At 37.2% G+C, this 24,946-nt stretch overlaps 1 protein-coding gene across 2 annotated transcripts in view; it reads right to left on the bottom strand.

Moving 5' to 3' along the window:
- Window positions 1–11,162: 11,162 nt before the first annotated feature.
- TRPC4 (transient receptor potential cation channel subfamily C member 4) overlaps window positions 11,163–24,946 on the bottom strand; it is a 155,851-nt gene continuing 142,067 nt past the window's right edge. For both annotated transcript variants that reach the window (XM_009686443.2, XM_068929972.1), the window contains exons 7-11: window positions 24,740–24,935; window positions 22,560–22,754; window positions 14,984–15,025; window positions 13,101–13,190; window positions 11,163–11,870 (exon numbers count right to left, since the gene is read on the bottom strand). In XM_009686443.2, the coding sequence (XP_009684738.2) occupies window positions 11,166–11,870; window positions 13,101–13,190; window positions 14,984–15,025; window positions 22,560–22,754; window positions 24,740–24,935 (1,228 nt within the window). In that variant the 3' untranslated portion in view covers window positions 11,163–11,165. The remainder of the gene's footprint in view (window positions 11,871–13,100; window positions 13,191–14,983; window positions 15,026–22,559; window positions 22,755–24,739; window positions 24,936–24,946) is intronic.

Here is a 24,946-nt window from a genome sequence, read left to right as displayed (position 1 = left end):
ACTTCCAAGTGTCTTGGGCTCAGACCTATAAAGTTACTCAAATGCTTCATTTACTTTTCTGTATTTGCACCCTGTAGGTATGTATAAAACATTTATTTTAATTTATAATCTTTTTTATCCTATCTAATTTTTCAAATATACTGTTTTGTAAAAATCTTCAAGACTGTTAGATGTTCTGAAATGCTTCTTACTATACATAGTGTTACCTGAGGTATGTGTATAAAGGTATGAAAATTATCTTTATGATTTTGCAACACTGAAGTGATAAAAATATGTCATGCGTGGTAAGCATCAAGATTTTATAAGCATCCATTAAAAACTAATGAAGAAATTAAAAATGGAGAGGCAGCAAAAACTAATCATCAAATGCTCTTCATAAATTCATGTTTTTAAGAGGCAGGGTTAAACCAAAGAGGTGTTTCTGATGTAACACTGCAAACACCATGTCATGTGTTTGGCACACTACATCCTATGACTGACTCCTAATGCTATCATGGGACATTATACATAAATACCCTGAATCTTTGTTCAAAGCAGAATAAAGGACAGGGGATCGCAAACTTTAAGCTACCTCTTAGTTTTTTTGCAACATGAGTTGAATGAATGCTCAGCATGTGACATATTTTTATAACCAGTGATTTAATGAGTGGGGTTGAGAGGCTTCAAGAAATACCTGTGTGCTCAAGTTCATAAGTTACCTCTTTGCAAGTGAAGAACCCTCTGCTAAGTGTTGGCTTCATGCCTGAACTAAGGCACTGCTTCAAGTTTATTATGCCAGAGGGACAGGATCTCTTGCCCAGCTGTGTATTCTCCCAGCTAAGTCTGGGTTACACTTGGGTACACTAGGCTAATGTTGAGAGAACCCTGGTAATCTCTGGAGATCTAGCTGCTTGCTGCTGCTGATACCATGCGAAGATCTCATCATGGTCCTTATCCTGTGAAATCTTATCTTATTCTTATCTGAGAGGAAAGGCAAAGCAACCAGATTATTTGACATTAATGAACGATTTTCTCAGTTTCTCAGACAAGCCCTGTTAGAGCTTGTCTACACTGTAACATGTCTTTTTTTTTTAATAAGAAGAAATGAAGAAATTGTTGAGGATGCTTAGCTGGCATTTGGGACATCTAGGCTTCTCTTACAGTATATCTAAGAGTGAGAAGCTTACCCCAGAGTAAGCGAGGTGAGTTGATACTCAGAGACGTGCTTGAGATTTAATTTCTTTCTAACTCTCCCCATATGCTGTGAAGGAAGCTTAAGGGCTAAATAAAAAGGTAATAGAGTACCTAGATGTTTTTTGTGGAAATTCTGCTTGAAGATACAGTGATGAAGTTTTTCATTTTCAATATTTTATTTAGTTAACAGTCGTAGACAGTGCAGTAAAGCAAGCATTAATTTCTCTTTTGTGATCACTTCAAAAAACTACATAAAAAGGTGGTATGGGTATTAGGCAGCATGTTTGGATTTTAAGACTATATGCTTGTTCACTGCCTTCATTCCAAATCCAAAAGCACATCCTAAACAAGCCCAAGTCATTTACTGGAAAAATACAAAGATCATAAGGTCATGATTAGCAAACAAAACATGAATAACAGCAGAAAATGCACTACCAAAATGCAAGATATTTCTGTTCCCATGTATAACCTCTATTCCCAGGGAGTAAAAGGATAAAGTATTTATGGGAAAGAGCTGAAAAGTGAAAACTTTGTTTCATAGCCAATAAACAAAGTATGAAACTAAAAAAAAAAAAGTGGGTTATTTCAATTCATTTTTTAAGATTCATTTGTCTCTAAAAGGGCTAACAAAGAAACAAAGAACAATTTACAGATTTTCCTAAAAATGGTAAGAACCTGTAACTGATTTTCATGTTCACTTGGGGTTAAAGCATCAACACGAAGCCAAGATAGAAAGGTGTAAAACACGAATAGGTCCCAAGCTGAAAATTACAATGATGAAATATACTTCCAAACCCGGATTGCTTGTTATTGTTGAGAATTAGATGGCCCTATTGTGTGAGTAGGTGTATTACACTGAATGTCTTAACCAAACTGCATTGGAGGTAAATTCCAGCTGCAGTTTCATCTGGATATAGTTTTCTTCACTTTCAGCTTAAGCTTTTACAGTACTCTTCAATGTCTGTAGTGTTTGTTTAATGCATTTTCCAAGTTCAGTTGACAACAAGGTCACATAATACGACCTTCTGACACAAGGAAAAAAGTAGATTTGGGGTGAAAGAAAGGATTTTTTGCACTAGTTCAAACTGCAGATAATCCCATTATCTTGTACTGATTCAAAGAAGGCTGTGGGCATGGGAGATGCAGTATTTTCCCAGCAGCTGCAACTGATTTGTCAGCAGTAAAAGATAAAAGAGAAGTGGAAAAAGTATCAGTTGGTGTTTTGCCTCAGGCTTATCAGCAAGGCAACAGGAGGAAATGATTAAAAATTGCTGCTTTTGGCCACCCAGCATGCGGGATGAAGAACAGATTAATCAGGTTGAAAGAATTTGTTGCATTTTTGGTGATATATGAAGAGACTGCTATATATGAAGATATATAAAGAGAGATATATGAAGACTGCTTCAAAAACTGTTTGGAAGAATGACTTAACTGAGTGAACATGGAAGAGAGGAAGAGAAAAAGCATGAAAAGAAACAAGGAGATGTGAGAACAGGGGAAGGAGTGATGAAAGAGGAAAAGATACTGAAGGACTGAACATAGAAGGAGGAAAAGAGTCATTAATCAGTACATGTATAAAACATAAGGAAAGAGAAAGTGGAATACCAGAGAGAAGCCAGGAAAAAGAAGAGAAATAAATGAATGCAGAGGTATGTATAGTGTTCATCTATGTCATTTAATGATTGAATTAATTTCAAAGAACTTCTTAAAAATGATTTCATTTGGTTCCCCAAACAGGTGCTAACTTAGCAACCTAGTATTTTTCCTGTAAGTTTTGCTCATTATGGCATATTACCACTCGCAAGATATGGGAACTGCTTTCCTATTCACACCATGCAGTTCAGGCTGCATGCAGCCTTGCATCAAACTGTGTTAGCTGAAAATATAAATGTTTCCAATAGGCAGCAATCTCAGCCTGTAGGTGTAGAAATAATACATAGTAATAGCATTGTAATTTACTTCCAAAGCTTCCAGCATACCTATTATTTTAAACAGATATACAGAGATGAGTTACTCTATCTTGCTCTGATAATGTTCTTACTTCTAGGATGAATTTATCTGATTTTAATAGGATAACTAGTTACTCTAGACTGCAACATTAGGACTTGAAGTAAATAAAATCTTTCCTCCAATTGTATTCCTTCTCTGTTTTTCACTTTGGGAAAGAAACATGGGCCAGAGAGGAAAATAAACCAAAATAAGAGTCATTTTGACATGGTTTGGAAATAACATAAGCCAACGGTATTATACTTTCTTTGACACTGATGGCAATGTCATAGAAGATCAGCAAGAAAATCGAAGGTGAGATATCAGTATGTGACTTATAAGAATACTTCAAACAAGATTTTAATACTACCTTAATATGGAAAACTAATTTCCCAGGGAAATTGTAATGTTTTTCCAAGTTTCTTATAAAAACTTTCATCTTTTCTAGTATTAGTGGCTAGTTTCAGGTTACTAATTTGCCTTCACTCAGTATTCTTTCATCAGTTACTTTTCCTGATCACGCTGGATAAGTATTGGCTGAGTATCATACATCTGGTTCTCCCTTCATCAGCTTCAGGATGTGTGTGTGTGTTGGAATACTTCGTATTTCAGAGGTTATTTGTGTTCAGTAGAAATAGAAAACAAACAAACAAAGCAATAGCTCCCAAAGTGAAGAGCTCATTCCCCACTATACATGGTCCTTAATGAATAAACTTTTTCAGTATTCTTTTCTCCAGGGAAATTTGGGCCAGATTTGAATTTTGAATGTGACTTTCTAATAGTCTAGATGTCTGGACTGAGGTTTTGGATTGGTCCATTTAAGGTAGAAGACTATTGCTTCAGTTCTGAAACATAGATTTTTTTTTTTGCCTCAACTTGTTTTGTTTATCTTTTTGTTGCGTTGCTGCTATTATTTATCCATTACTGTTAAATGACAATGGATTATCCTAAGTGGGTCTCTCTCCTGAAAGCAAATCATTAGTACATACTCTTAAAATGAGTAGAGCACTTCTCTCTGGGCTGAAATCCTGATATTTGTCCCATGTGGATCTGATTTCAGATCTGAGCCAAAGAATTAAAGAACTGTAAATTCATTTGGAAAATGGGCAGGGAGTTTTTATATCCTGCAGGGTTACAATCTTATGAAAATAAAAGCAGTGGGACCACCCTTCAGATTAGGTTTCCCCAAATGATCTCCTGATTTATAGTGTCTCAATTAAATTTTCATTATCTATTAAATACAAAGTTTGGCTGTCCCTCAAAGTAAACAAAGAAAACAACTGTAAAATTAAAAAAAATGGATGCTGAATAGTCAGAAACCTTAATTTTACTCTAATAAGAATAGAGGGAACTGAGGATACTAATGAACACCAAGTCTAATTTCATTAAGAGTGTCTCTTTCAATTTTTTCTGTTCTACTTACTTCTTTTTCTTGGGGTAGAGCTGTATTCAGTTAAATTAGTCATGCAGGAAGCTGATTTCCATGCTCTGGTATCTGTATGTGGGTATTCATGTTTATGTTATGACTGAATGTTATATCTCAGTATTACATGTAATTCATCCAAACAAAACTTCTGGAGATATTTCCTAGTAATCTATCCCGTAATTATATGGACACAAGATCCCAGGTTAGACTGCAGATGATGCAACGTAAAACATTGCACTATTGGGCCTTACCATCTACTTTTAGAAACATATAGTGGAAAAATGTAAGGTACCTATTTTTATTGATGTAGAGACATGTTCTCTGTATAAAAAAAATTATCAGGGATTGGAGGAGGAGAAAGGAATGAAAGTTATTGCAGAAGTGAGCATTTGTGGAAGACATTACTCATGCACATTCAAAGAGATTAGCACTTACAGTATTTATTTAAAGCCACATTTGACGGTTTCAGAAAATGATGTATGCATCTCCCTTCTTATAAATTATATTTTGCATACTTAAAGCATTAGTGGTTAACTAGAATGAGTTATTTTGCAGGTATTATTGTCACTTGGCGACATTTAAGGAGCAATCCATGCTGTCCATTAAATTCATGAAAGGTAGCTGAATGTTTTCAGATGCACTAAGGGTATTGATTTTACTGAGGAAAAAATCCTAAAGCTCTGAAGTCTGCATGGTTTGTTTCTTTAAATGGTGACCGGAGCTTTAAGATACAATATTTCAATCTGTAAAGATTTTCTCTTACATGTCTGTGAGGAGAAAAACTCTTTTCACCAAGCTGCTAAAATTGAACGCTTGGGTTTCTAAAATTTTATCTTCATCAGCAACAGTGGACTTTTATTGCTTGTTTAAACATTCCTGAAATAGTTTATTGTTAATGCCTATTATACATTAAAATTTGAGCCTATGAAACAAATATAGGTGGTGCTATTCTTACTTCTATTTTATTGAATAAAAAATATGCAAGCCACTGTGAATTAACTCTTGCACTCATGCAGTAATATCTCATGACTTCTGCTTGTGTGAGGTTATATTACTAATTTCTGGACTAGAGAATGTTAGTAATGGTAACCTCTTTAGAGGCACAGTGTTCCTGGAAGCCAAAATATTATATCTTGAACACTCCATCTGTTCCTATTTGCAAGCATAACTCTGATATAAAATACAGTAGTGAATTTATTTCCCTAAAAAGACCTTATTACCAGAAAGCTAGGAAAAAAAGAAAAGAGATGAGAGAAAATATAGTTAAAAAACACACTGTGGGACTACTACTCTTTTCATCTAACATTAGCTATTGGAAAGTTAGGTGTCTAGACATAGCTAGCTATCTAAGCTCATTCTAAAATACTTGAAGGGAGTGAAGATCTTTCCCCAAAACAATCCTAAGGTGGGTGTTTGAAATGGTAAGACCTCTGAATGTACCAACCTTTTTGCACAGTGGAAGAATATTAGACGACAGTGGGCTGAAGGAAGGCTTAGCAGGGCCACAGCAATACTGAGCACTGCCACACCTAATGCTGTACATCACTTGATTGTAACTGAACACAAATGAGCAGAACTGAAGAGAACTGAAAGTATCAGAGAAAATGAAAATAGCATATTTTGCTTAGGTTAAACCCAAAGAAACCCAAGGCTGAGGAAGGAAAGTACAGTCAGAGTAACAATATTAGTCAGAGAAAAACTATAAAGTTAAAAGACAATGATGACCCTAAGAGTATGAATATAAGCAGTAAAAATTCTGTATGAGTATAAACATTTCATAACTATATTTAAAAACAATATAGCATTGAAATTCCTTCCAAGAGGAGGATTAGACTGATTTAGAAAGAGAATTATGTGATAGAATTGCTGGTGATGGAAGCCAAGTATAGTGTATGGCTGAACTCTCTTACACTCCTATACTCCTGAAGGTAGAAGGCTGTGACTTTTTTTTTTGTTATTTTAATGTGAAGAGGAGCCATCTTTGCTCCATTCTTTGACACCTATCTAAATACGGCAGCTTCTTAAATACTAAATCTAATGGTTAGTGAACTAGATTTGATGTAGGAGACATGGGTTCAATTCCTTTTCATATTTTGAGGATTCAAACTCATTCCCAGCAATTTATTTTCAAGAATGTCCAACTACTTAACCACAAACTGTATTGGAGGACCACTAATCTGCACCTGCTGCAGTGATGCTAGGGTTCATAAATGAAGTTTCAACTAGTAAGAGGTGAAACATTAGGAAGTAAAATTTTTAGTCAAGAGATTAGAGCACTTGTGTGGGAAACAGAAATCTTGAGTTCCAGTTCATGCCCCAAACAGAGCTTATAAGTGTGATCAAATAATTGTTCAAAACGGAATACACAGGCAATCTTTGGAGTAGGGATTAGAACTGAGGAGCTCTGCTTCCCAGGTTAATGCTCAGGATTGTTATTTTCTTCTAATTATTACTGTTACTACTATTACTGTTATTGTTACTGTTATTGCTATTATTTGTGTGAGGTTGCTCTACTCACTAAAGCTGTTGTTATCTCTCAGGAGACATTAAAATGGAGATGGTTTACATTTTTATCGAACTTGTATCTCTACATTCCCATTATAAAACTTGATGCTATGGAAATGTTTTGAATTGCATACAAAAAATGATTCACCTCATTACTATCTTTAAACATTCATTGAGACTTAGTTCCTTTCTTTGCCCTTCTATCCTCCCTACATCCCCTTTCTAGACTCTAATTCAGCTGGGATATAGAGAGGAAATGGGACATTTTAGCCTGAAATTCAAACATAGTAGAATTTGAGGCAGATATATAATGGCTTCTTTGTGTCTTCACAGAAATGGAAGGGACCTCCGGAGATCATCTAGTCCAACCTCCCTGCTCAAACAGGCTCCTCTAGAGCATATTGCCCAGGATCACATCCAGACAGGTTTTGAATATCTCCAGCGAAGGAGACTCCACTACCTCTCTGGGCAACCTCTGCCAGTGCTCTGCCACCCTCACAGTGAAGAAGTTTTTCCTCAGGTTCAGATGGAACTGCCTGTGGTTCAGTTTCTGCCCGTTGCCTCTTGTCCTGTTGCTGGGCACCACAGAGAAGAGACTGGCCTCATCCTCTTGACACCCTCCCTTCAGATACTTATACACGTTTGTGAGATCCCCTCTCAGTCTTCTCTTCTCCAGGCTCAACAGGCCCAGCTCTTGCAGTCTTTCTTCAGAGGAGAGGTGCTCCAGCCCTCTAATCATCTTGGTAGCCCTCCGCTGGACTCTCTCCAGTAGGGCCATGTCTCTCTTGTCCTGGGGAGGCCAGAACTGGACCCAGCACTTCAGATGAGGCCTCCCCAGGGCTGAGGAGAGGGGCAGGATCACCTCCCTCCACCTGCTGGCAACACTCTGCCTGATGCACCCCAGGAGACCATTGGCCTTCTTGGCCTCGTGTCTATATCGTATTTATGTGAAGAAACTGTAGAAATTCGCTCCCTGAAAGATTGATCCAAAAGAAAGACACTCTTTTTTTTGAACTTTCTATTTAAGAGCTTCGGAGTGTCCAAATATCAGCATTTCTACACCTTTTACAGCTCTCAACAGTTAACGCTATCATGAAGATTTATATTCCCCTAGAACTGGTCACTATTTACTCACATACAACCTTAGAATAGGGGAGTCTTTGTGGGATTTCTCATTTTATCCTGACATATCCAAAACAAAGGAAATAAAGAGGTGCTTTGTGCCAAATGCCTCATATAAACAGTATGTGTGAGACATTTAGTATATACCAAATGTGTGTCAAAATGTAAAGGCGTCACTTTGCGGACCGAGAAAACAAGATTAAACCCAGCTGCAGAGCCATGGCTCCTATTTGAGAGATGCCTGGCTTGCTTGCTGGTGGTATCATACCACACACAGACCTCACGGTGGCCTGCTGCCTGCTCCCAGCACCATGCAATCTAAACTCGACTCATGCATATACAGGACTCCCACTGCTGCTGTGCCATCGAGGACCACCCTGATGGCACAGTGAAGCATGCAAAGTGCTTCCCAGGGGGAAGCAGAGGCAGAAGCAGCTCTTGCAATCTCCTTTTGATGGCACAGCATCCAGGCATTGACCTCTGACTGCAAAACAGTATGTGGTTGGAGAGAGCAAAAGCCAAACCAGCCTGGATAAACACATCTACTTCCATTGGTTTTGGTTCAGGCCCACTGTGCTTGGGAGGACTGGGGTGCCAGAACTCAAGCCAGCTATGCCAGGGTCCTTCTGTGCTGTCTACACTGTTGGTCTCCCCAGAAGCTAATGAAAATGAAAAGGGCAGTTAGGTTTTGTCCAAACCCGAAAAACAAAAGTTATCTTTTTTAAAAATGAATTTGGAAAACTTTCTAACTCCTTGAAACATTACATGATTGTAAGCTCTATTTCATACGACTGTCTTTTTGGGTGGTTTATAAAATGTGATGTGAATGTTTCATGGAATCAGTAATGGAGAAAGATGGTAAATTAGAATATGGAAAACTTTGTAGCAAAATTTGCATGTGGCACATTGGTTTTATGTCATTCTTAGTACAAACATTACCATATAAAAGAGAATGACCCCAATACTCTTTAAAAGGGCTGACCTAGTAGAAATGATATGAATGTATTCCACCATTATTATTATTATTTATTTCTTGTTACGCTTATAATAAGCCAGGTGTTTCCCAAACAAAAGCCACAGTCCCTGCCCCAAGGAGCTCACAATCTAAAGAGGGACAAGTAGAGAGAAGTGAAGGAGAGGGGGTCCACAGAAATGTCAAGAAGTTGAGGTGGAAATCAATCATATCTTAGTAATCAGATGTAGTGTGAATGCATTTTTGCAAAGCTATACAAACTATTTCAGAGTTACCTCTCACACTTTCCATCATGATTCAACTAATCCACTCCTAGGTGTCATGGCATAGGTAGATATAAAGGAAAGAAGCTCTTGGTATGTGATCTCAGAAGGAATATAGCATGTGTAAAGTAGAGCAGGGAAGCTCATCCAGAAGTAAAGAGATGGGAGGGGTTTACTTGTGTTTTCAAAACTCTGTTCAGTACCAGGATAGTTTAGATCCAGAATACTACGGCTTCAGATCAGCTCCTACAAGGTGGGAGTTACCTGTCATGTATTCCACCTGCTTCGTCCTCATTTCATGTCTGTTTTATAGTGGTAGGGATATAGGATGTAAGCGTACTCTATGTAAGTAGAGGACCTTTAATATAGGCTAATATGAACTATAAAATGTATCATAGCAAGACTATGGAAGTTAGGAGTGAAATGACCACACTGTTGCAATATAATCACATTTCTGTGGGAGGAGAAAGGGGATGAATGGTGGTGGGAGTTGGAGGGTGGTCTTTCTCAGGTCAGTTGTGAACTTACATTTTTAATAATGTAGGACACCAGTCACAGGTTATAAAGAAACAGACGGTTTAATTTTAAAAATACTGTTTTTGACTAAGACAATAAGTCACTCATCAGTTATGAAAAATACTATAATACTATTAGGGTTTTTGTTTTTTTTTTTACATTTAAATGTCTAAATATTTGTTATAAAACCTCCAATCAGGTTCTCCCAAATTCTGAAACTGTCAAAGAAACTCTTTTAAGGTTTACCTTTAAAAACTTCTCAGCAAATTACCATATTTTTCCAAGTACTCTGGGGGTCATTGCCTATTTATTCCCAAAACGGCTTGCTCTTAGCAAATATAAGTGTAGTGTGAAGGCAGAAGCTAATAAGCAGTTGAACATTAAAGTGCATAGGTTGTCCACATTTGGAAAATTAAATACTCGACGAAGCAGCAGCTGTTCTGATTACGGATTCCTGGGGAATAATCCGTCATCAATTTTTAGCAAGCCTACTATAAGGAAAGAAATATTTTTTTACAATCTCCAAATCCTGCAAATGCATTTCTAAAAACAGTATCAGGAAAGTCATAATCCTATTGGTGCAAGGGGAGGCTTAATTAAATAATCAAATAGAGCAATCATTCATAATTTACAGGTATTCATGTTCTTTCAATAAATAAAAGAATATACTTTGTTTCCATTCTTTATAGTTTTTGAAGCAAACCAACTTTCTAGCAATTTAAATATATGATTCTAATAGATTAATATGTATTATGTTGAAAAGAACTTTTTAGGATTATTATGTTGCCCAGAATCTTTAGGAATCTACAAAGTTAAATAAAGGCTTACAAGTCTCTTAAGCTACTTTTTATTTGCATAGAAAAATATTTATCATAGGAGTCAACTATCATAGGAGAGAAATTGCATTTGTTGTAATTGAAAAAGATCACTAAAAAGTTTCTGTGGGTTATTGCAACAGTACAAGAATACAAGATGCTTCCATTTATTAAAAAATGTAAAACAAATTGTGAAAGCTAAAGCAGGCTACAAAACAGAAGGTCCCCTTATTATCTTTCTCTTGACTACTATGTTACAAGATCATGTGCCACAGTTGAGTACTATAAAGTGTAATTCTGCATTTGCTAATATAATTCTTAACACATTTCCCCCAAAAAGCACTATGCAAAATATATATATTTGTAAATACTTCCTCCTATAGACGTCACAACCTTGTTATCACGTAGTCGCCCTGATCAATTGTTTCATGTTTCTCAGCGCAGTCAATGTCCAGCTCCTTGTCCAGCTGATCCTGTGGTGTTGCTGTTTCTGAGTTCTGTAACTCCATTTTTTCAGTTTCTGAAGCACAAACACTTCCCTCATCCTCTGAATCTGAAGAGTCACTATTCTTTTGCGACTCAGCTAACATGCACTTTCCATCAGGACTTTGGATGCTTAATTCACAGCTCATGGTCAGTTCTTCTTCCAGTTCAGCAGTTTCCTCACATTGTTCTTCTGCCTGTTGATGGGAAACTTCTTCAGAAACAGTATATATTTTATTTGTACTCTGCTCCACAGAGTTTGTTTTTGATCGTCTGTGAAATAACCCAAAATTTTTTATGTCTGTTACAAAATTCACCCGCTTTTGTTTTTCCTTGGTGGACTCCGATACCATCATTGCTGAGCCGTTGCTTACATTATGTGCTTCAGAAGCAATAGTGGCTGATCTTGGGTGAATCATCGTTGTTATGTCAAAAAGGCTGAAGGTCTTTTTCTTTCCTTTCTTGTTTCCCTCACTATCGCTCTTTTCTTCAGTTTCTGACGAAGCAGCTTCTTTGTTTGTCTTTGGATTCTGCAAATTAGATAGCTTGCTTCCTTTTAACAAACCTAGGACTTCAAAACGAAAGCTGGAAATATCTTGTTTTAACTCCTACGAATTAGGAAGAAAGAGAAAACATTAGAGTATGAAATCTCATTTGACTTTTCTTCTTGTAACTAAAAAAAAAAGATGAAAAAGAATTATGCTAGGCATCAGAAGTAAATTTCAACATATGGATGATGCCTGACATCTTCAAAGTACTTTGCAAGGTACTCTGTCTAATAGATCCTCACCACTTTCAGGTGAGATAGAAAACTGATCAGCAATTTTATCAGGGGGAAACTTGAGAGGAAATGTGGGTTGCCTCGGACTACTCACAGAAATCACCAACAGTGGTAGAGGAAGGAGTCTGAATAACTTGAAGACGTACAGCCAATGTACTAGATAGTGTTACCCTATTATAAATGCAGCATTTTGACTAGTTGTTAACAGCCTTCTACCCACAAACGCACACTTGCATGCATATACACACGTATGCACACTTCTCTGTGAGTAGCACACAGGAACTGCAGGTAGGATTTATTTCATTTACCCTACATGTTTGGTAGCTGGACACAGCTAATTATCCCAGGCCGCCTTTATGTCAGTGGAATCTCTTAAATGCCTGTCTCAGGAGAAGACACATCACATTCAGGAGATGCCTATTTCTCTTCATCTTCTGTAAAGGGACAATGGAGCAACTAGCTAAGACTCTGACTCTGTCTTCTGAGTGCCTAAGCTGTGGGAGATTAATATCATTTTGGATGATATTTGACGTTTGGGGAACCAATGGTAAGAAAACTCTTTGATGCTAGAAATTTACAGTGATGGATGTAAAAGTTGTGGTTCATATGACCTTGATGATGTCATCTTTGTCAATATATTTTAATATTTGACTGCTTATTTAAGGTTTACATCAGCCACAGAAAAGATATTCCATATACAAATGCACAACAGCACTCTATAGCAGATAACGCACATTTCCTAAAGTGCTGAAAGTATTTGCATCTTTACAGTTGCTTTAGCAACTGTATTGTTACACATACTTATCCCACTTTGGCATTCCTTTACATAGGCACAATTCGAACTAGCTGATAAACTGATTTTCTCTCTAGCTAAGGGAAAAAGGAGACTTGCTGGAGTCCATGTACAATAATATCTGTGTGTGGTCCATCAGGACACATACACTGCTCTAAGAAGAAAGTTTAATGCTACCTATACAGCTGAGTACGGTGAGAAATGTGCTTCGCAGTTATCTAATATCTTATTAAAACATCAATTAACATGTAAATAAATATATACCTTAAAATTTTCTTCTGTCAGTCCCTCTTCGGTTTTGGCATCTCTTATCATTGCTGCAACATATCGCTTAACCAGATTTCTCATAACTTCCTAAAAATATAAAATACTGTGTTAGTTTTCTTTGTAATAGTTACTAAACCTACTGAGCCTGCTTGACTTCTTTGCTTTTTTTAAAAACATGACAAAAAAGATACAAACGTTTGATGTGGTTAAAGATTTGGCATGCTTTTTGATTGAAAGTGGTGATATTCATTATCCTAAGAAAGGGTGTATTGGGTTAGACTAAAGGTATATCTCATGCCAGTATCCTGCCCTCTGACAGTGATCAGTTACTGGTGCCTCATGAGGAGTATAAGCCATATAAGTAATATGATGTTATTTCCAGCTCTATTCTCCCAAGCCTCCTGTGATCTGAGATCCAGGGACTTCCTGAATCAAAAATGATAGCTTTAGGTTTAATGATCTGTGACAGGTTTTCCCTGTCTGTTATGCACTCATGTAAACTCTCAGCATCCACAAGTTGTCTGCCAATGAATTCCATGGTACAGATGGAATAGAGTCCTTTTGGACTTTTGCTTATTTTTAACCCGTTCTCTGATTATTTCCTTTGATACCTTCTGCTTCTAAGAATCATTAAATTATTTAAGTTGAAGGGATGTTTGGAGGTTGTGTGATATAGTTGACGCCCCCATCCCAAGCAGGACTATCTCTGAAGTTCTGTCAGATTTCTCAGGGCTCTGTCCAGTCAAGCGCTGAATATCTCCAAGGGTGGAGATACCACAGCTTCTCCGAGCAACTTTTTCCAGTCCTTGATTACCCTCAGTGTGATAACAATTTTCCTTACATCTAATCAGAATTACCCTTGCTGTAAATTTTGTCTGTTGCCTCTTGTTCTTTTGCTGTGCACCTCCAAGAAAAATCTGGCTCCATTTTCTCTGTAACCACCCACTACGTAACTGAAGACAGTAATTAGATCTCTGCTTAACCTACTCCAGGCTGAACAAACAGATCTCAACTTCTCCTTTTATGTCAGACCTCTAACCATCTTGGTGGCCCTCTACTGGACTTGTTCCAATTTGTCAACATCTTTCTTGTAGTGGGGGGCCCAAAACAGGACAGCGTGCTTCAGATACAGTCTAACTGTTGCTGAACAGAAGAGAATAATCATTTCTCTCAAACTGCTGCCTACAGTCTTAGCAATGTAGCACAGTTTGGTATTTGGTTTGAAGAGAGATGCTAAACAGCTGCTTTTTCTTCACCTTCTCCGTTGTTTTATAGACCCCTATTATCCTCTCCACAGCTGTCTCTTTTTCAGGTTGGAAAGTCTCAGTTTACACAGTCATTTCTCATATGTAATTTATTTATTGCCAAACTTCCAAGCATATGACCTACATCTTGGCTAGCTTGCACCCTTTTTAACACAACAGTAATAGAATATAAATCTGAAAATAATCCCTAAACTAAATAATCTACCCCCCCAAAAAAAACACAAGAGGTTGAAGCAGGAAGGAATCAGAGGAAGAATAGTTTACATGGGATCTAGACAGAGGCATTATTAAGGGGCAATAGTATGTGGGAGACTAAACTACGGTGCTGCTGAATCTCAGGCAGGGAGATGGGACTATCTGTTTTTGTAGAGGTAATCTATTTTACAACAGGAAAAATACTCATGAATGTATTATTACTCTAAATAGACAACCCTACCTCCCAAACGCTGTTGTTTCATCATCAAAAATATTGCACTCTTTTGCTGAAGATAAATTAAGTTTAGGGTTTTTTTGTTTCTTTCTGGGGAAATCCTTCCTTCCTCCCCCTGCATGATCCCAAAGATCTTTTTGGAGGCATAAAAAAAAATTGCACAAAATGTAAACACAAGCCTTTACCTGGTATTGATGATGTCTTCTTAGATTGTCAGCAGCACGCCTCTGAAAAAAGACAAGAAAACAACAAAAAGCATGATTCCCTGATTGCAGCGGTAGTGAAATATTTAAAGCATGGCAAAACAGCAGGTCTGTGCAGTTTATGGTATCTAGCAAGCTGAGAGAGATGGTACAAAGTATGAAAAGTGGTTGTGTTGGAGCGAAGCTTATCATCTGCTATACAGAAGGGAGACTGTTGTCACTGGAAAGGCAAAGTGGATTTTCTGCAGTTTCATCAACGTGCTGCTATTCCAGCATTGGCATGGAGTGGTGGGGAGGCCAGGTCTATGCTTGCAGAGCCCAAAGTCACTGATCTGAGTTGAAGGAGAACAACGTGATCATTTCACTCATTTGCACAGATTAAAGGATATTTTACTGAACTGAGAAGAGCTCAACATAAAAATGGTGTGTGCAAAACACTGGGAATGTTTCCTAATGTCTCATTTAAGATAGAACTATTCAAAGTTTGCAGAAGAGTATGATTATATTAGAGAGAGAATTTCCTGCTTAGTTAGCTGCTAAAAAACAATTGCTCACACAGAGGGGTATGGAAGAGAGAACCTTAGCTGTCCAAAGCAGAGTTTAGTGTTATTAAGGAGGAAGAGATAAGAGGGATAGTAACTCTGATGAAGAACAGCAAAAAGAAGCTTGGTAAGATGAAAGCACAGTAAAGTCTATGACAAAACGTCCCATGAGATTATACCGCCATATCTAAGGGATCTCCAAAAAAAAAAAAAAAGCTCTGAATAACTTAGTCCATGAACTACTGCTGTCCTCAATAACATATTGCACCACATCTCTACTCTCTACCTCAATTATCCCTGATTGGTGAAAGAGAAACTTACTATTTTTGTTTGGCTTCTTATAGTCCCTACTGGCAAGAGAAGTGTTGGTTGCACTTCCACAAGGCAAAACACTTAAGGCACCTCAAAACAGAACAAATTAAATCTGAAGGACTCAATAAAATTGACTTCAGTTGCATAATGAGGCAGGCTCAGTAAGGTATTTTATCATCTTCTTTTACTTGAAACTGATTGGCAATTTATTTTTGATTAACAATTTTCCTGTACCGGGAATTGGTTTCCACTTTACGGTTGTTTTCTTGTTTGCAATTAATTTCAGGAATGAGGTAGCTCTATGGTTGGGCTTGGAAAAAATGAACAGAAAGAGAAACACCAATATTTCCTAATTGCTCTGAAGCAGAATGGTTTCATATGACTAAGCATCTGATTTCAGTGTTTTTCCAGATCATGTTTCTGCATCTTATGTCATCCACTCAAAGAGATGGTGGAAACTCATTGTGTTTAATAGGGGAAGGGAGTGCCTATCCATCCCCACATGTCCAGAGAGGGCAAGTCAGCGCTGGGAAGACCAACATCTTCCTTCCACTAGTTGTTAACGAGTTTTAATTTTCTGATGTTTCACAGCTGGCCACACGATGGAGGTGTTTCATTCCTGCTGAGAGAACACGAGTCGGAGGAACACAAGAGCATGCAATAGCAAATCTGACTCACAGGTAAAGGGAAAAACACTTTAAAGTGTAATTGAAACACACTTCAGTTCAGGTAGAGCTAATAATTCCAATAAATAAAACAGATACTGACTCTTATCTTGCAGAATACTTTCTTCTGTAGATGTCTACTCTGGTTTACTTTACAGTGAAATGCAAAATAAATGCATAGGTTTAAATTCTGCACCCATAACCAGAAGCTAAATCTGATTTACCGCTTTTACAAACCAACTGTGAAACTCCCAGAAACAGAAGCTGTGGCTTTTAGGGTTAAAGTCAAAAACTGGGATTTTTGATGAGTATGCAAACAAATGTATCTGTGTAGTTGAGTGTCCAGAACAGTTGCACTGCACTTACATTTGTGTTCAACTCATAGCACTGAGAAGATGCAAAAGAATGAATCTAATGGTGTATGTGCATACACAGACACATGCACACTGCACAGGCAAATATGCATGAACATAACCCATCAAATTTGTTCCCATCAGCTCTCTGTCTCCTATTTAAATGTTCAAATTCAATCTCTGGCTCATAATCTCCTTTGGCTTCCTTCTCAAAGCATAATAAAACTTTGCTTAAGCATATATGAAAATTAAGGTATTCACTGTTAATTAACTCTCATATCTTCCTTATTTAGCTCTCAATTACATGTTTTTTCTCTACCTGCTCATAGCCTAACTTGTGGGTGCTCCAATTTGTTTCAAATAACCACTGTGCTATGTACATGAAGAAGTGCTGAAAACTGTGGTTGATAAAGGAATAAAAGTTAAATCTGCCCATAAAATAGTAATGGAAGGAAGACACAGTCTCCTGGTGACAATATTGTATGAGATCACGAAATTAAAGGGAGGTACTTATCTTTTATCACTTATCAAAAGGGGGCACTCATCTCCTTTAGGAAGCTTTAACAATATTTTTACTAGTAGTGATAATCGTTTTAGTCTTCCTGTGTATGCCGTTGCTAGCAATTTGTACTGTTTGGAAAAAAAAAAATCTCTTTAACTTTCAAAAATTAACAGTGTTAAATTCCTTTCTTGTTGTGACTTATCAAAAATATATCCTTTATAAATGAAGTGCTCAAATTTAATGTGTGTCTTCGACCTCAAAGAACTTTGTGATAAAGGTCCAGAAAATGTAAAGATTGTCTGAAGTCATGGGATACGTTCCTTGGCTTGAATGGAAGCATCACTGGAAAAAGGTAAGAACTCATCTGTGTTATCAACAAGGCCTCCCCATGGGTCAGTCTTTCGCTACACAGTGAACAGGCTCCACATTATTCCTTTTCTTTCCAGCTGGAAAGAGTTATTTTTTCTTTAAATTTTCAATATTGTATATACATTACAGAGAAAATATAAAATAATTGTATTGACTTAGAAGTCACATCATTTTTCACTTACAGAAAAAGGCTAAGACAAGAGAAAGATTTTCTATGACAAATCATAACCATTATCATGTAGAGTGTTTCAGAAAATGACATAAAAAATGGATAGCTATAAAAGAGGTAATTGTTTATTTAAACATTAGCTGCACAAGAAAATACTCAAGATATCCCCAGCTAAGGGGATATCCCTTTTTGGCAATTGATCAGACACAAATGGAATGTAATTTGAGGAAAATAGTACAATTTATTCCATTTGAGATTTAGAATTCTCTTCTTATATGTCTTATTTTTGGAAGTAGGAATGGATTTCAGATGGCCAAGGGGAGTAGCCTTGAGACACCCAAAAACATTGAGTAGTGAGGAAAACTTCAGCCAATAGAATTGCATTACTAATCTGGCTTTTGCAAAGGTGAGCTGACAAAGTTAGCAGAGCTATTATATATAGCTTAAAGAGCAGCACAGGCTGTTATTTCAGTGTTTTAAGTGTAGGAGATACTTTGTGATAATAGCTAAAGAGAATGCTGCATACACCTGGAATATGCCAAAATGACAGAAAATAAAAAGGTGCTGAAATATGAAAAGGGAAAAGATCTCGCTTTGATTAATAACAGAGCTGAAGTGCTAGTAAATTGCATGTGAACATCCCAGCCTTCCTGCGCCATCAGCAACCTGTGACTACAGGATCTCTGATCAGCATGGCTGGGCAGCCTGCTGCTATAGAGAAGGGTCCTGTCAGTTGAGAAGGGCACCTTTGACTCCACCACCCCACTGCTTCAGCTGTCCCAGCACACCAAAGGATGTCAGAAATAAAAAGAACTGACTTTTAAGGAGAATGCAATTAGTCATTTCTCTTCAGAGGCACCTCACTTCCCTGCAGACACTGTTCTTTCCTCTGACAGCATTGTAGATGGTCCTCCCAAGTGATCCTGCTATAGTTATCTCTACTGACATTTTTCTTCTTTGTATGAGCCATATAAATCCTTTCACTGGCATGCCTGCTTTAAGTGATCCTGACTCTGAATCCTTTCTTTACCAGTTCTACATGCAAATAATGTCTTTTCAAGTTTTTTCAAGTGTTTTTTTTTTTTGTTGCTGCCGTTATTTTCTTTTTTCTTTTTCTTTTTCTTTTTTTTTATTTTTTTTCAGTGGATTGTTTGGTAGCATATTTATACACTCTTGATTAATTTCTAACTCATGATTTCTGGCTTGGTGGTGCTAATTTTTTTTACTCAGGCATCATGGCCCATCTTTGAAAAATGCTGGCTACAACAAGCCAGCTGTATGCTATGTATCGTCCGTTTTCTATCCTTTAGCACTGACTCAACTCTTGGAAGCCCACTGTTGCTTTTTCTGCCGGAAAACACCATAGTACATCACTGCTGATTAGAGTTTCCTCTCTAAGCATGTAGACATTTCAGAACAAAATGTTTTGAAATCTGAGTTGTACCTCACAGGCAACATGGTATCCATACATCCATTTAGCCAATATGAGAAAATGAGCCAAAATGAGAAATGGAATCTAAAGCTTTTATTCCCAACATGGGGCATGGAGAAGGTATCAGAGTTCATACTGCAAGACTCACTGAAAGGAAGTAGGTCCAAGTAAATCTGTTCTTGTAGCTCTGAGGCCAGAATTATTACTGGTGAGATTCCAATGACCTCTAGTCAAAAAGCTGTCAACTAAGATCTTTTGAACAAAACGCAGAGAAAATTTCCCTTCAGTTGCAAGGGCATAAAGATTCTAAATCTAATTCTTGACACAGTTTGTATGGATAATTGACAAAGCTCTAGGAACCGGAGGCTGAGCTGTGGGTGATGGAAATAACCTTTTCAAAACCAGAAGACGGGACATTCCCCTGGGACAAACTCCAAGATCACTGTGGTGTCTCCATTGTTTCTCGAATAACTTAAAGTCTTTGTTGGGAAAAATCCAGTTAGCAGCATCTGGTTTATATCTATCCAGACCATGTGTAGACATAACTGCTGGAGTGAGTAATGGCTCTGAAGTGACAGGTATGGACAGATTTTTCGTACGTGGAGATCAGGGTGCATAGAGCATACCCAGATCTTACCCCATTTTGAAGCCTGGGCATAACTGGGCCTAGAAATTGCAAAATGTTCCTAATTCAGGTTTCTGTTATAGACGAGGAGCTAGCTGAAGAATTTACTAGTTTTATGAGATGCCCAGATGTATAGAGTAAATCTGGCTGGTCAGCCACAGCCGCACACAGTCCTGGTAGCTGGAATTCTTGTTGCCATGACGGCTCAGCTGGTGAGCAGGCTTCTTCAGAATAATTTCAGCTATACTTAGAGCTAAACAGTTATTCTGTAATGAAAGCGAGGGAGGAATATGGTTGTATTGTCTCACAGAACTTTGAGTTTGCCATTTTTTTTTCTCATCGAGCAAAATTTTTTGAACTTTACTCTATACAAATATAAAAATATCCTACATCTCTCCTTCTCCCATGTCCTCTGCTGTCCAATAGTTCACTAATTAGCAGCCCTCATTCATTGAGCTAGCTTCTTTCTTTATCGGGAGGCCAGGTTCAACTCCTTCTCTTCTGTTCTCCCAAGAGAGCACCTTTCCCCTCAGGGTCTTAGCTATTTTGAGATGGGAAATCTCTCCTGTCAGAGCTGTTATGCTTGGTATAAATAATTAAATACTCACTGGAGAATGGAGGTAAACGTGGGTCTCCCATAGCCCAAGCTATTTGCTATTCTTAGCATGTGCTCTTTTTCTCTCTGATCACAAATTCCATCCTGAAGCTGAAAAATCTTTCCCAACAAAAGCTTCTCTGAAAGTGGTATACATATACGAAAAGTTTTGGTTCTGAGGAATTTGTATTTTTCTGATTAAAAAAAAAAAAAAAGCTATGTGGAAAGATTCCCAACCAACTCTATGTATAGACTAACTGCCTTTTGACCCTTTGTTGCAGCATATTTCCAAAACCCAAGCTGCTGATTCCTAGAAGCTGGTATTTATACCCCTCAGAAAGAGGTAGCTTCAGGAAAAAGTGGTCGATCTTTCTGAACCCCTTGCCATGTCGAGTAATTCAGCACAGAGGACACTGTCTCTCTCTCTCTCTTTCTCCTTTCACAGAGCTAGGAATGAGTTTGCTCCTCACATGAGTTTGCTAGAGCTGTGGTTTGAGAGGGAAATAAAGGAAAAAAAATCCCTTAACTTGGATAAAAAGTCTGAAAGAAAACATTATCCTGAAGGTTTTGTTGGGATGTGCAAGGGTATTCTGGATCTGTCCCAGTCAAACAAAGATATTGTGTTAACTCATTCTAGATGCTCAGCTGCTATAAATTGGCATCATTCCATTAATTTTAATATCATTCTATCAGTCTACACTCACTATTCATCCCTAACAAATGCTTAACAAATGCCTAGAAGCACTGCCTATTCTTCCTCACATGCAAGTACATCACTCCCCTGATTTGTTTCTCCTTCTAATAAAATCTCACTATTTTTTCCTCTAGTTTCTCTCTGTACTTGCTTTTTTCCTTCCCTAGGTTACATTGTGATATTTTATTATTGAAGCTTTTCATCATTTATTCTTGGTTAGTGTCCTTTATTTTTATTTCTACCTAAATCAATATTTTACTATCTTGATTGCTTTTCTAATATCAATTTTCATATTTTTCCCAGTTGTATTGCTAGTTTTTTTCAATGTCATCTTCATGCTTATAAGCTTCCTTTTCTGGCTCTTTCCTATTTACAAATGTGACAGCTAAGTCAAGCGTATTTTCTTTTCTCAGTGTAGATACTGCCCAACAAGATCAGGATACTGGCATAAGCCTGGTTAGGATCTTTCCATAGAGAGGGCAACATTCATTCATCAACTTAGGAAATGTGAATTAGTTGTATACATCACATTTGTTCTTTATCTATGTCTGTATACCTGTGTGAACTTGTTCCTCTAGGTATAGCTTGTGATTATACTGAATGACAGGATATGACAGGAGAAAAAGTAGGGACAGTCTTTATTTCAGTTCACTTCTCAAGATACTAGGAAGAAAATACAGAGAAGAAAGAAAGATCTATACAGTAATGGTCTAGCAAAACATTGTGTCTTATCCTCCGGCTTCTTTGAAATGAATTGTTATCAGGTAAAACAGCATAAGGCCTACAGTCCTTTCTCCTTCCTTTTACCCACATGAGACTCATATACTCTCACTTAATACTTTTCTATCTGAGCTCCTGGCAGACTTTAAACATTTATTCGTACTAAACCCTGTGGCGAGAGAGGGAGAAATAGGAAGAGGGAGAGTACAAGGGAGAGGGAGAGAGAAACCCATGACAAATTCTTTACATAAAGTTCTGTGGGTTTGTCATATTCAGCATCACTTGAACTATCATACTTGACCTGGAAATCATTAAGGACCTCTGGGACTGGCAGGCATGTATAAATATTTGAGCTCCGATTTTCATATTGCTTTTAAACTTTCCGGCATTACCTGTAGACAAGGCACAATCTTGTTTTCTTCTTGCCATTGCACTGAACTTCTATAAACTGCCAGAATTGTTATGTAACTCATATTCACATTATTTGACAGATCAGAGGCTTTCCAGCTCTATGCAGCTGAGAAACAGTTACATATACTGAAAGAAGGAGGACTACAAGCAGAGGAAACACAGGACTTACCCCTATTGTTCCAAAACTTTCAGGTTTTCTTCTATTTTTTTTCTTGCACAGATGTCTCCACAACCATTTGATCAGATACCAGAGGGACTTTGGGCTTGGAATGACATTGAAAGGAGTAGGCAGAGTCCCTCCTTCTTCAAAGTAACTCATCCAGAGTTTTGTTCGAGCAAACTTCCACTCAATATCTGCATGATCCTGCACACAAGACAATGGCTCACGTATTGCTGTGATTAAGGCAGCGAAACAAACCTTTACAAAGGTCTGATAACCTATAACTGGAGTTAACCTAACATACTAATGCATTTTCTTGTTAAAATACCTCCATCTTTTCTGTGACAGAAAAATCTTTAACTCAAAGGAAAGCTTAAGCTGCTTTACTCCAGCAAAGAGAGTTTATGGGTATTCTACAGTATATATCCACTTTCAGCCTCTTTCCTAGCAAGAGGCTTTTAAATAATTAAAAGTCTCTCATACAACAAAGGATAATTACAAGCAGAAAAATGCTACATTTCTGGCCATTATTCTACATAGATCAGTCTAATTACTCTGCTGTGCAGCAACTTCAACAAGTCTGTAAGTCTCATGCATTATCTCAGTAATTGCAAGCCCCATAAATTCACAAATAGATTGTCCAACAAATCAGGAAGCTATTTAAAATGATGAGTTGAGTATCTTCATTTTCTCCTACTTTAGAGTTACGTATTTGGAATAGGGTTTTTTTTTTTAATTGATTTTTCTTTCTTTTTGATTCTACCTAATATTGTATAATTTTTGAAAAGTTGAAAACCACTTCAAAAGAGCATGGCTAAAAAAGATTACTAAATCCTAGCAGTTGAACACAAAGTTTAAAGCATTATTATTAGATTTGTACAACAAACATAGCAGTCAAGAACTTAAACTACAGATCTAGCCCTAGCTTTTAATAATTAGCTAGATATACAATAATCAATAATTTTGAAGCTCTAGTAGGAAAACTATTCCACCTGCAGTGTGAGTTTTGATGAATACCAGCCTATCATGATCTTCTGTACCAGAATTTGCCAACTAACACTGCATAAAAATGTGTAGTTACATTTCTTTTGTAGAAAATTTCATAATTTCTTTCCAGATTAGAAAAAAAATCCACATTTTAAAATCTTAGGAATAAGAGTCTTTCTTTTATTTGTTTGCTTTCTGCATAATCGTATTTGAAGTATCATTTGAAGAATCAATGTTTAATCTCGTTAATTTCTTTAATAGATAGTTGAGAAATAAAAGTAATACAGTAGCTCTGATAAGGACAAAGATAGTTTTCACTGAACAAGAAAATGCGACTGCTGAATGAGCAGTCATGACCTTTTGTTTGGCTTGTGGATAGGTCATCACCAAATCTGACATCAGTGCTCGTTTGCAAACCCAGTTGGCAGGAGATTACATGAAATTCATACAGCTAGTATTCACATAGTAGTTTCAGCAATACTCTCCAACTCAGGAGTTTACTGTTTCTGAAAGAAATTGTATTCAAAAAAGAGGAGGTTTTAGAGAGAGTAGATTAATACTCTATAGATGATAGATTTGAGTGTCTCAACCTGTTATCAATATTTCATCAAATTTGCCTTTAAAATTAAAATATGTTAAGGATTAAGGAAAGAAGACTCAGTTACATTAGTCTGAAATGTCAAGGAGTTTCCAAAACTGCCCAGCTGGGTATCCAATTTCTATTCACTGTATATTCATAACATACAAAAATCCCAACGGAACATTAAACTGATGGATATAAAGTGTAGTCTGGGAAAATAATAGCCTTTTAAAGGTTAATCAATACAAAGTATTAAAAATAAATTAGGGACAGGACCATCTGTGGCAAATTGTTTCTCAGGGCAGGCCCTGCACTTTGCAGCTTGGAGAATGCTATCACCTATGTCACTTGCCAAAAGTTCCAAGACATGCTTCTGTACCCACAAGATAGCTTCTGCATCAGGACCACCTCTTCACCATTCAGAATGGTGAAGGAAAATTTACATCTGGACAAATCCAGCTGTGGTCTGGTTTCTTTGTCTTTCCAGAATAATGTCACAGAATTAGAGCATGTCAGAGAATTTATCCATATATTCTGTACCTAAAAGACATTTACTACCAGAAAAACAAGGAGCATGAACAGGTATATACTGAAAGTGATCGAAGGATAAGGAACAACTTACAGCAATAAGCTGGTAAGAATTATTCATCATGGCTATTAGCATGTTGAGTAGAACAACCAGAGAGATTACATTATAGGTACCAAACATGGTGGCCCCAACAAATTCAGTAAACTCATGCCTCGCTTTCACATTGGTCACATACAGATTGATGAGTCCAAATATAGACCAGAATAATGACTGCAGCGTTTCAAATAATCTGAAAAAACA

The sequence above is a fragment of the Struthio camelus genome, chromosome 1 (assembly GCF_040807025.1).
Source record: "Struthio camelus isolate bStrCam1 chromosome 1, bStrCam1.hap1, whole genome shotgun sequence".
NCBI lineage: Eukaryota > Metazoa > Chordata > Aves > Struthioniformes > Struthionidae > Struthio > Struthio camelus.
This window is presented reverse-complemented; position numbering and strand designations above follow the sequence as displayed.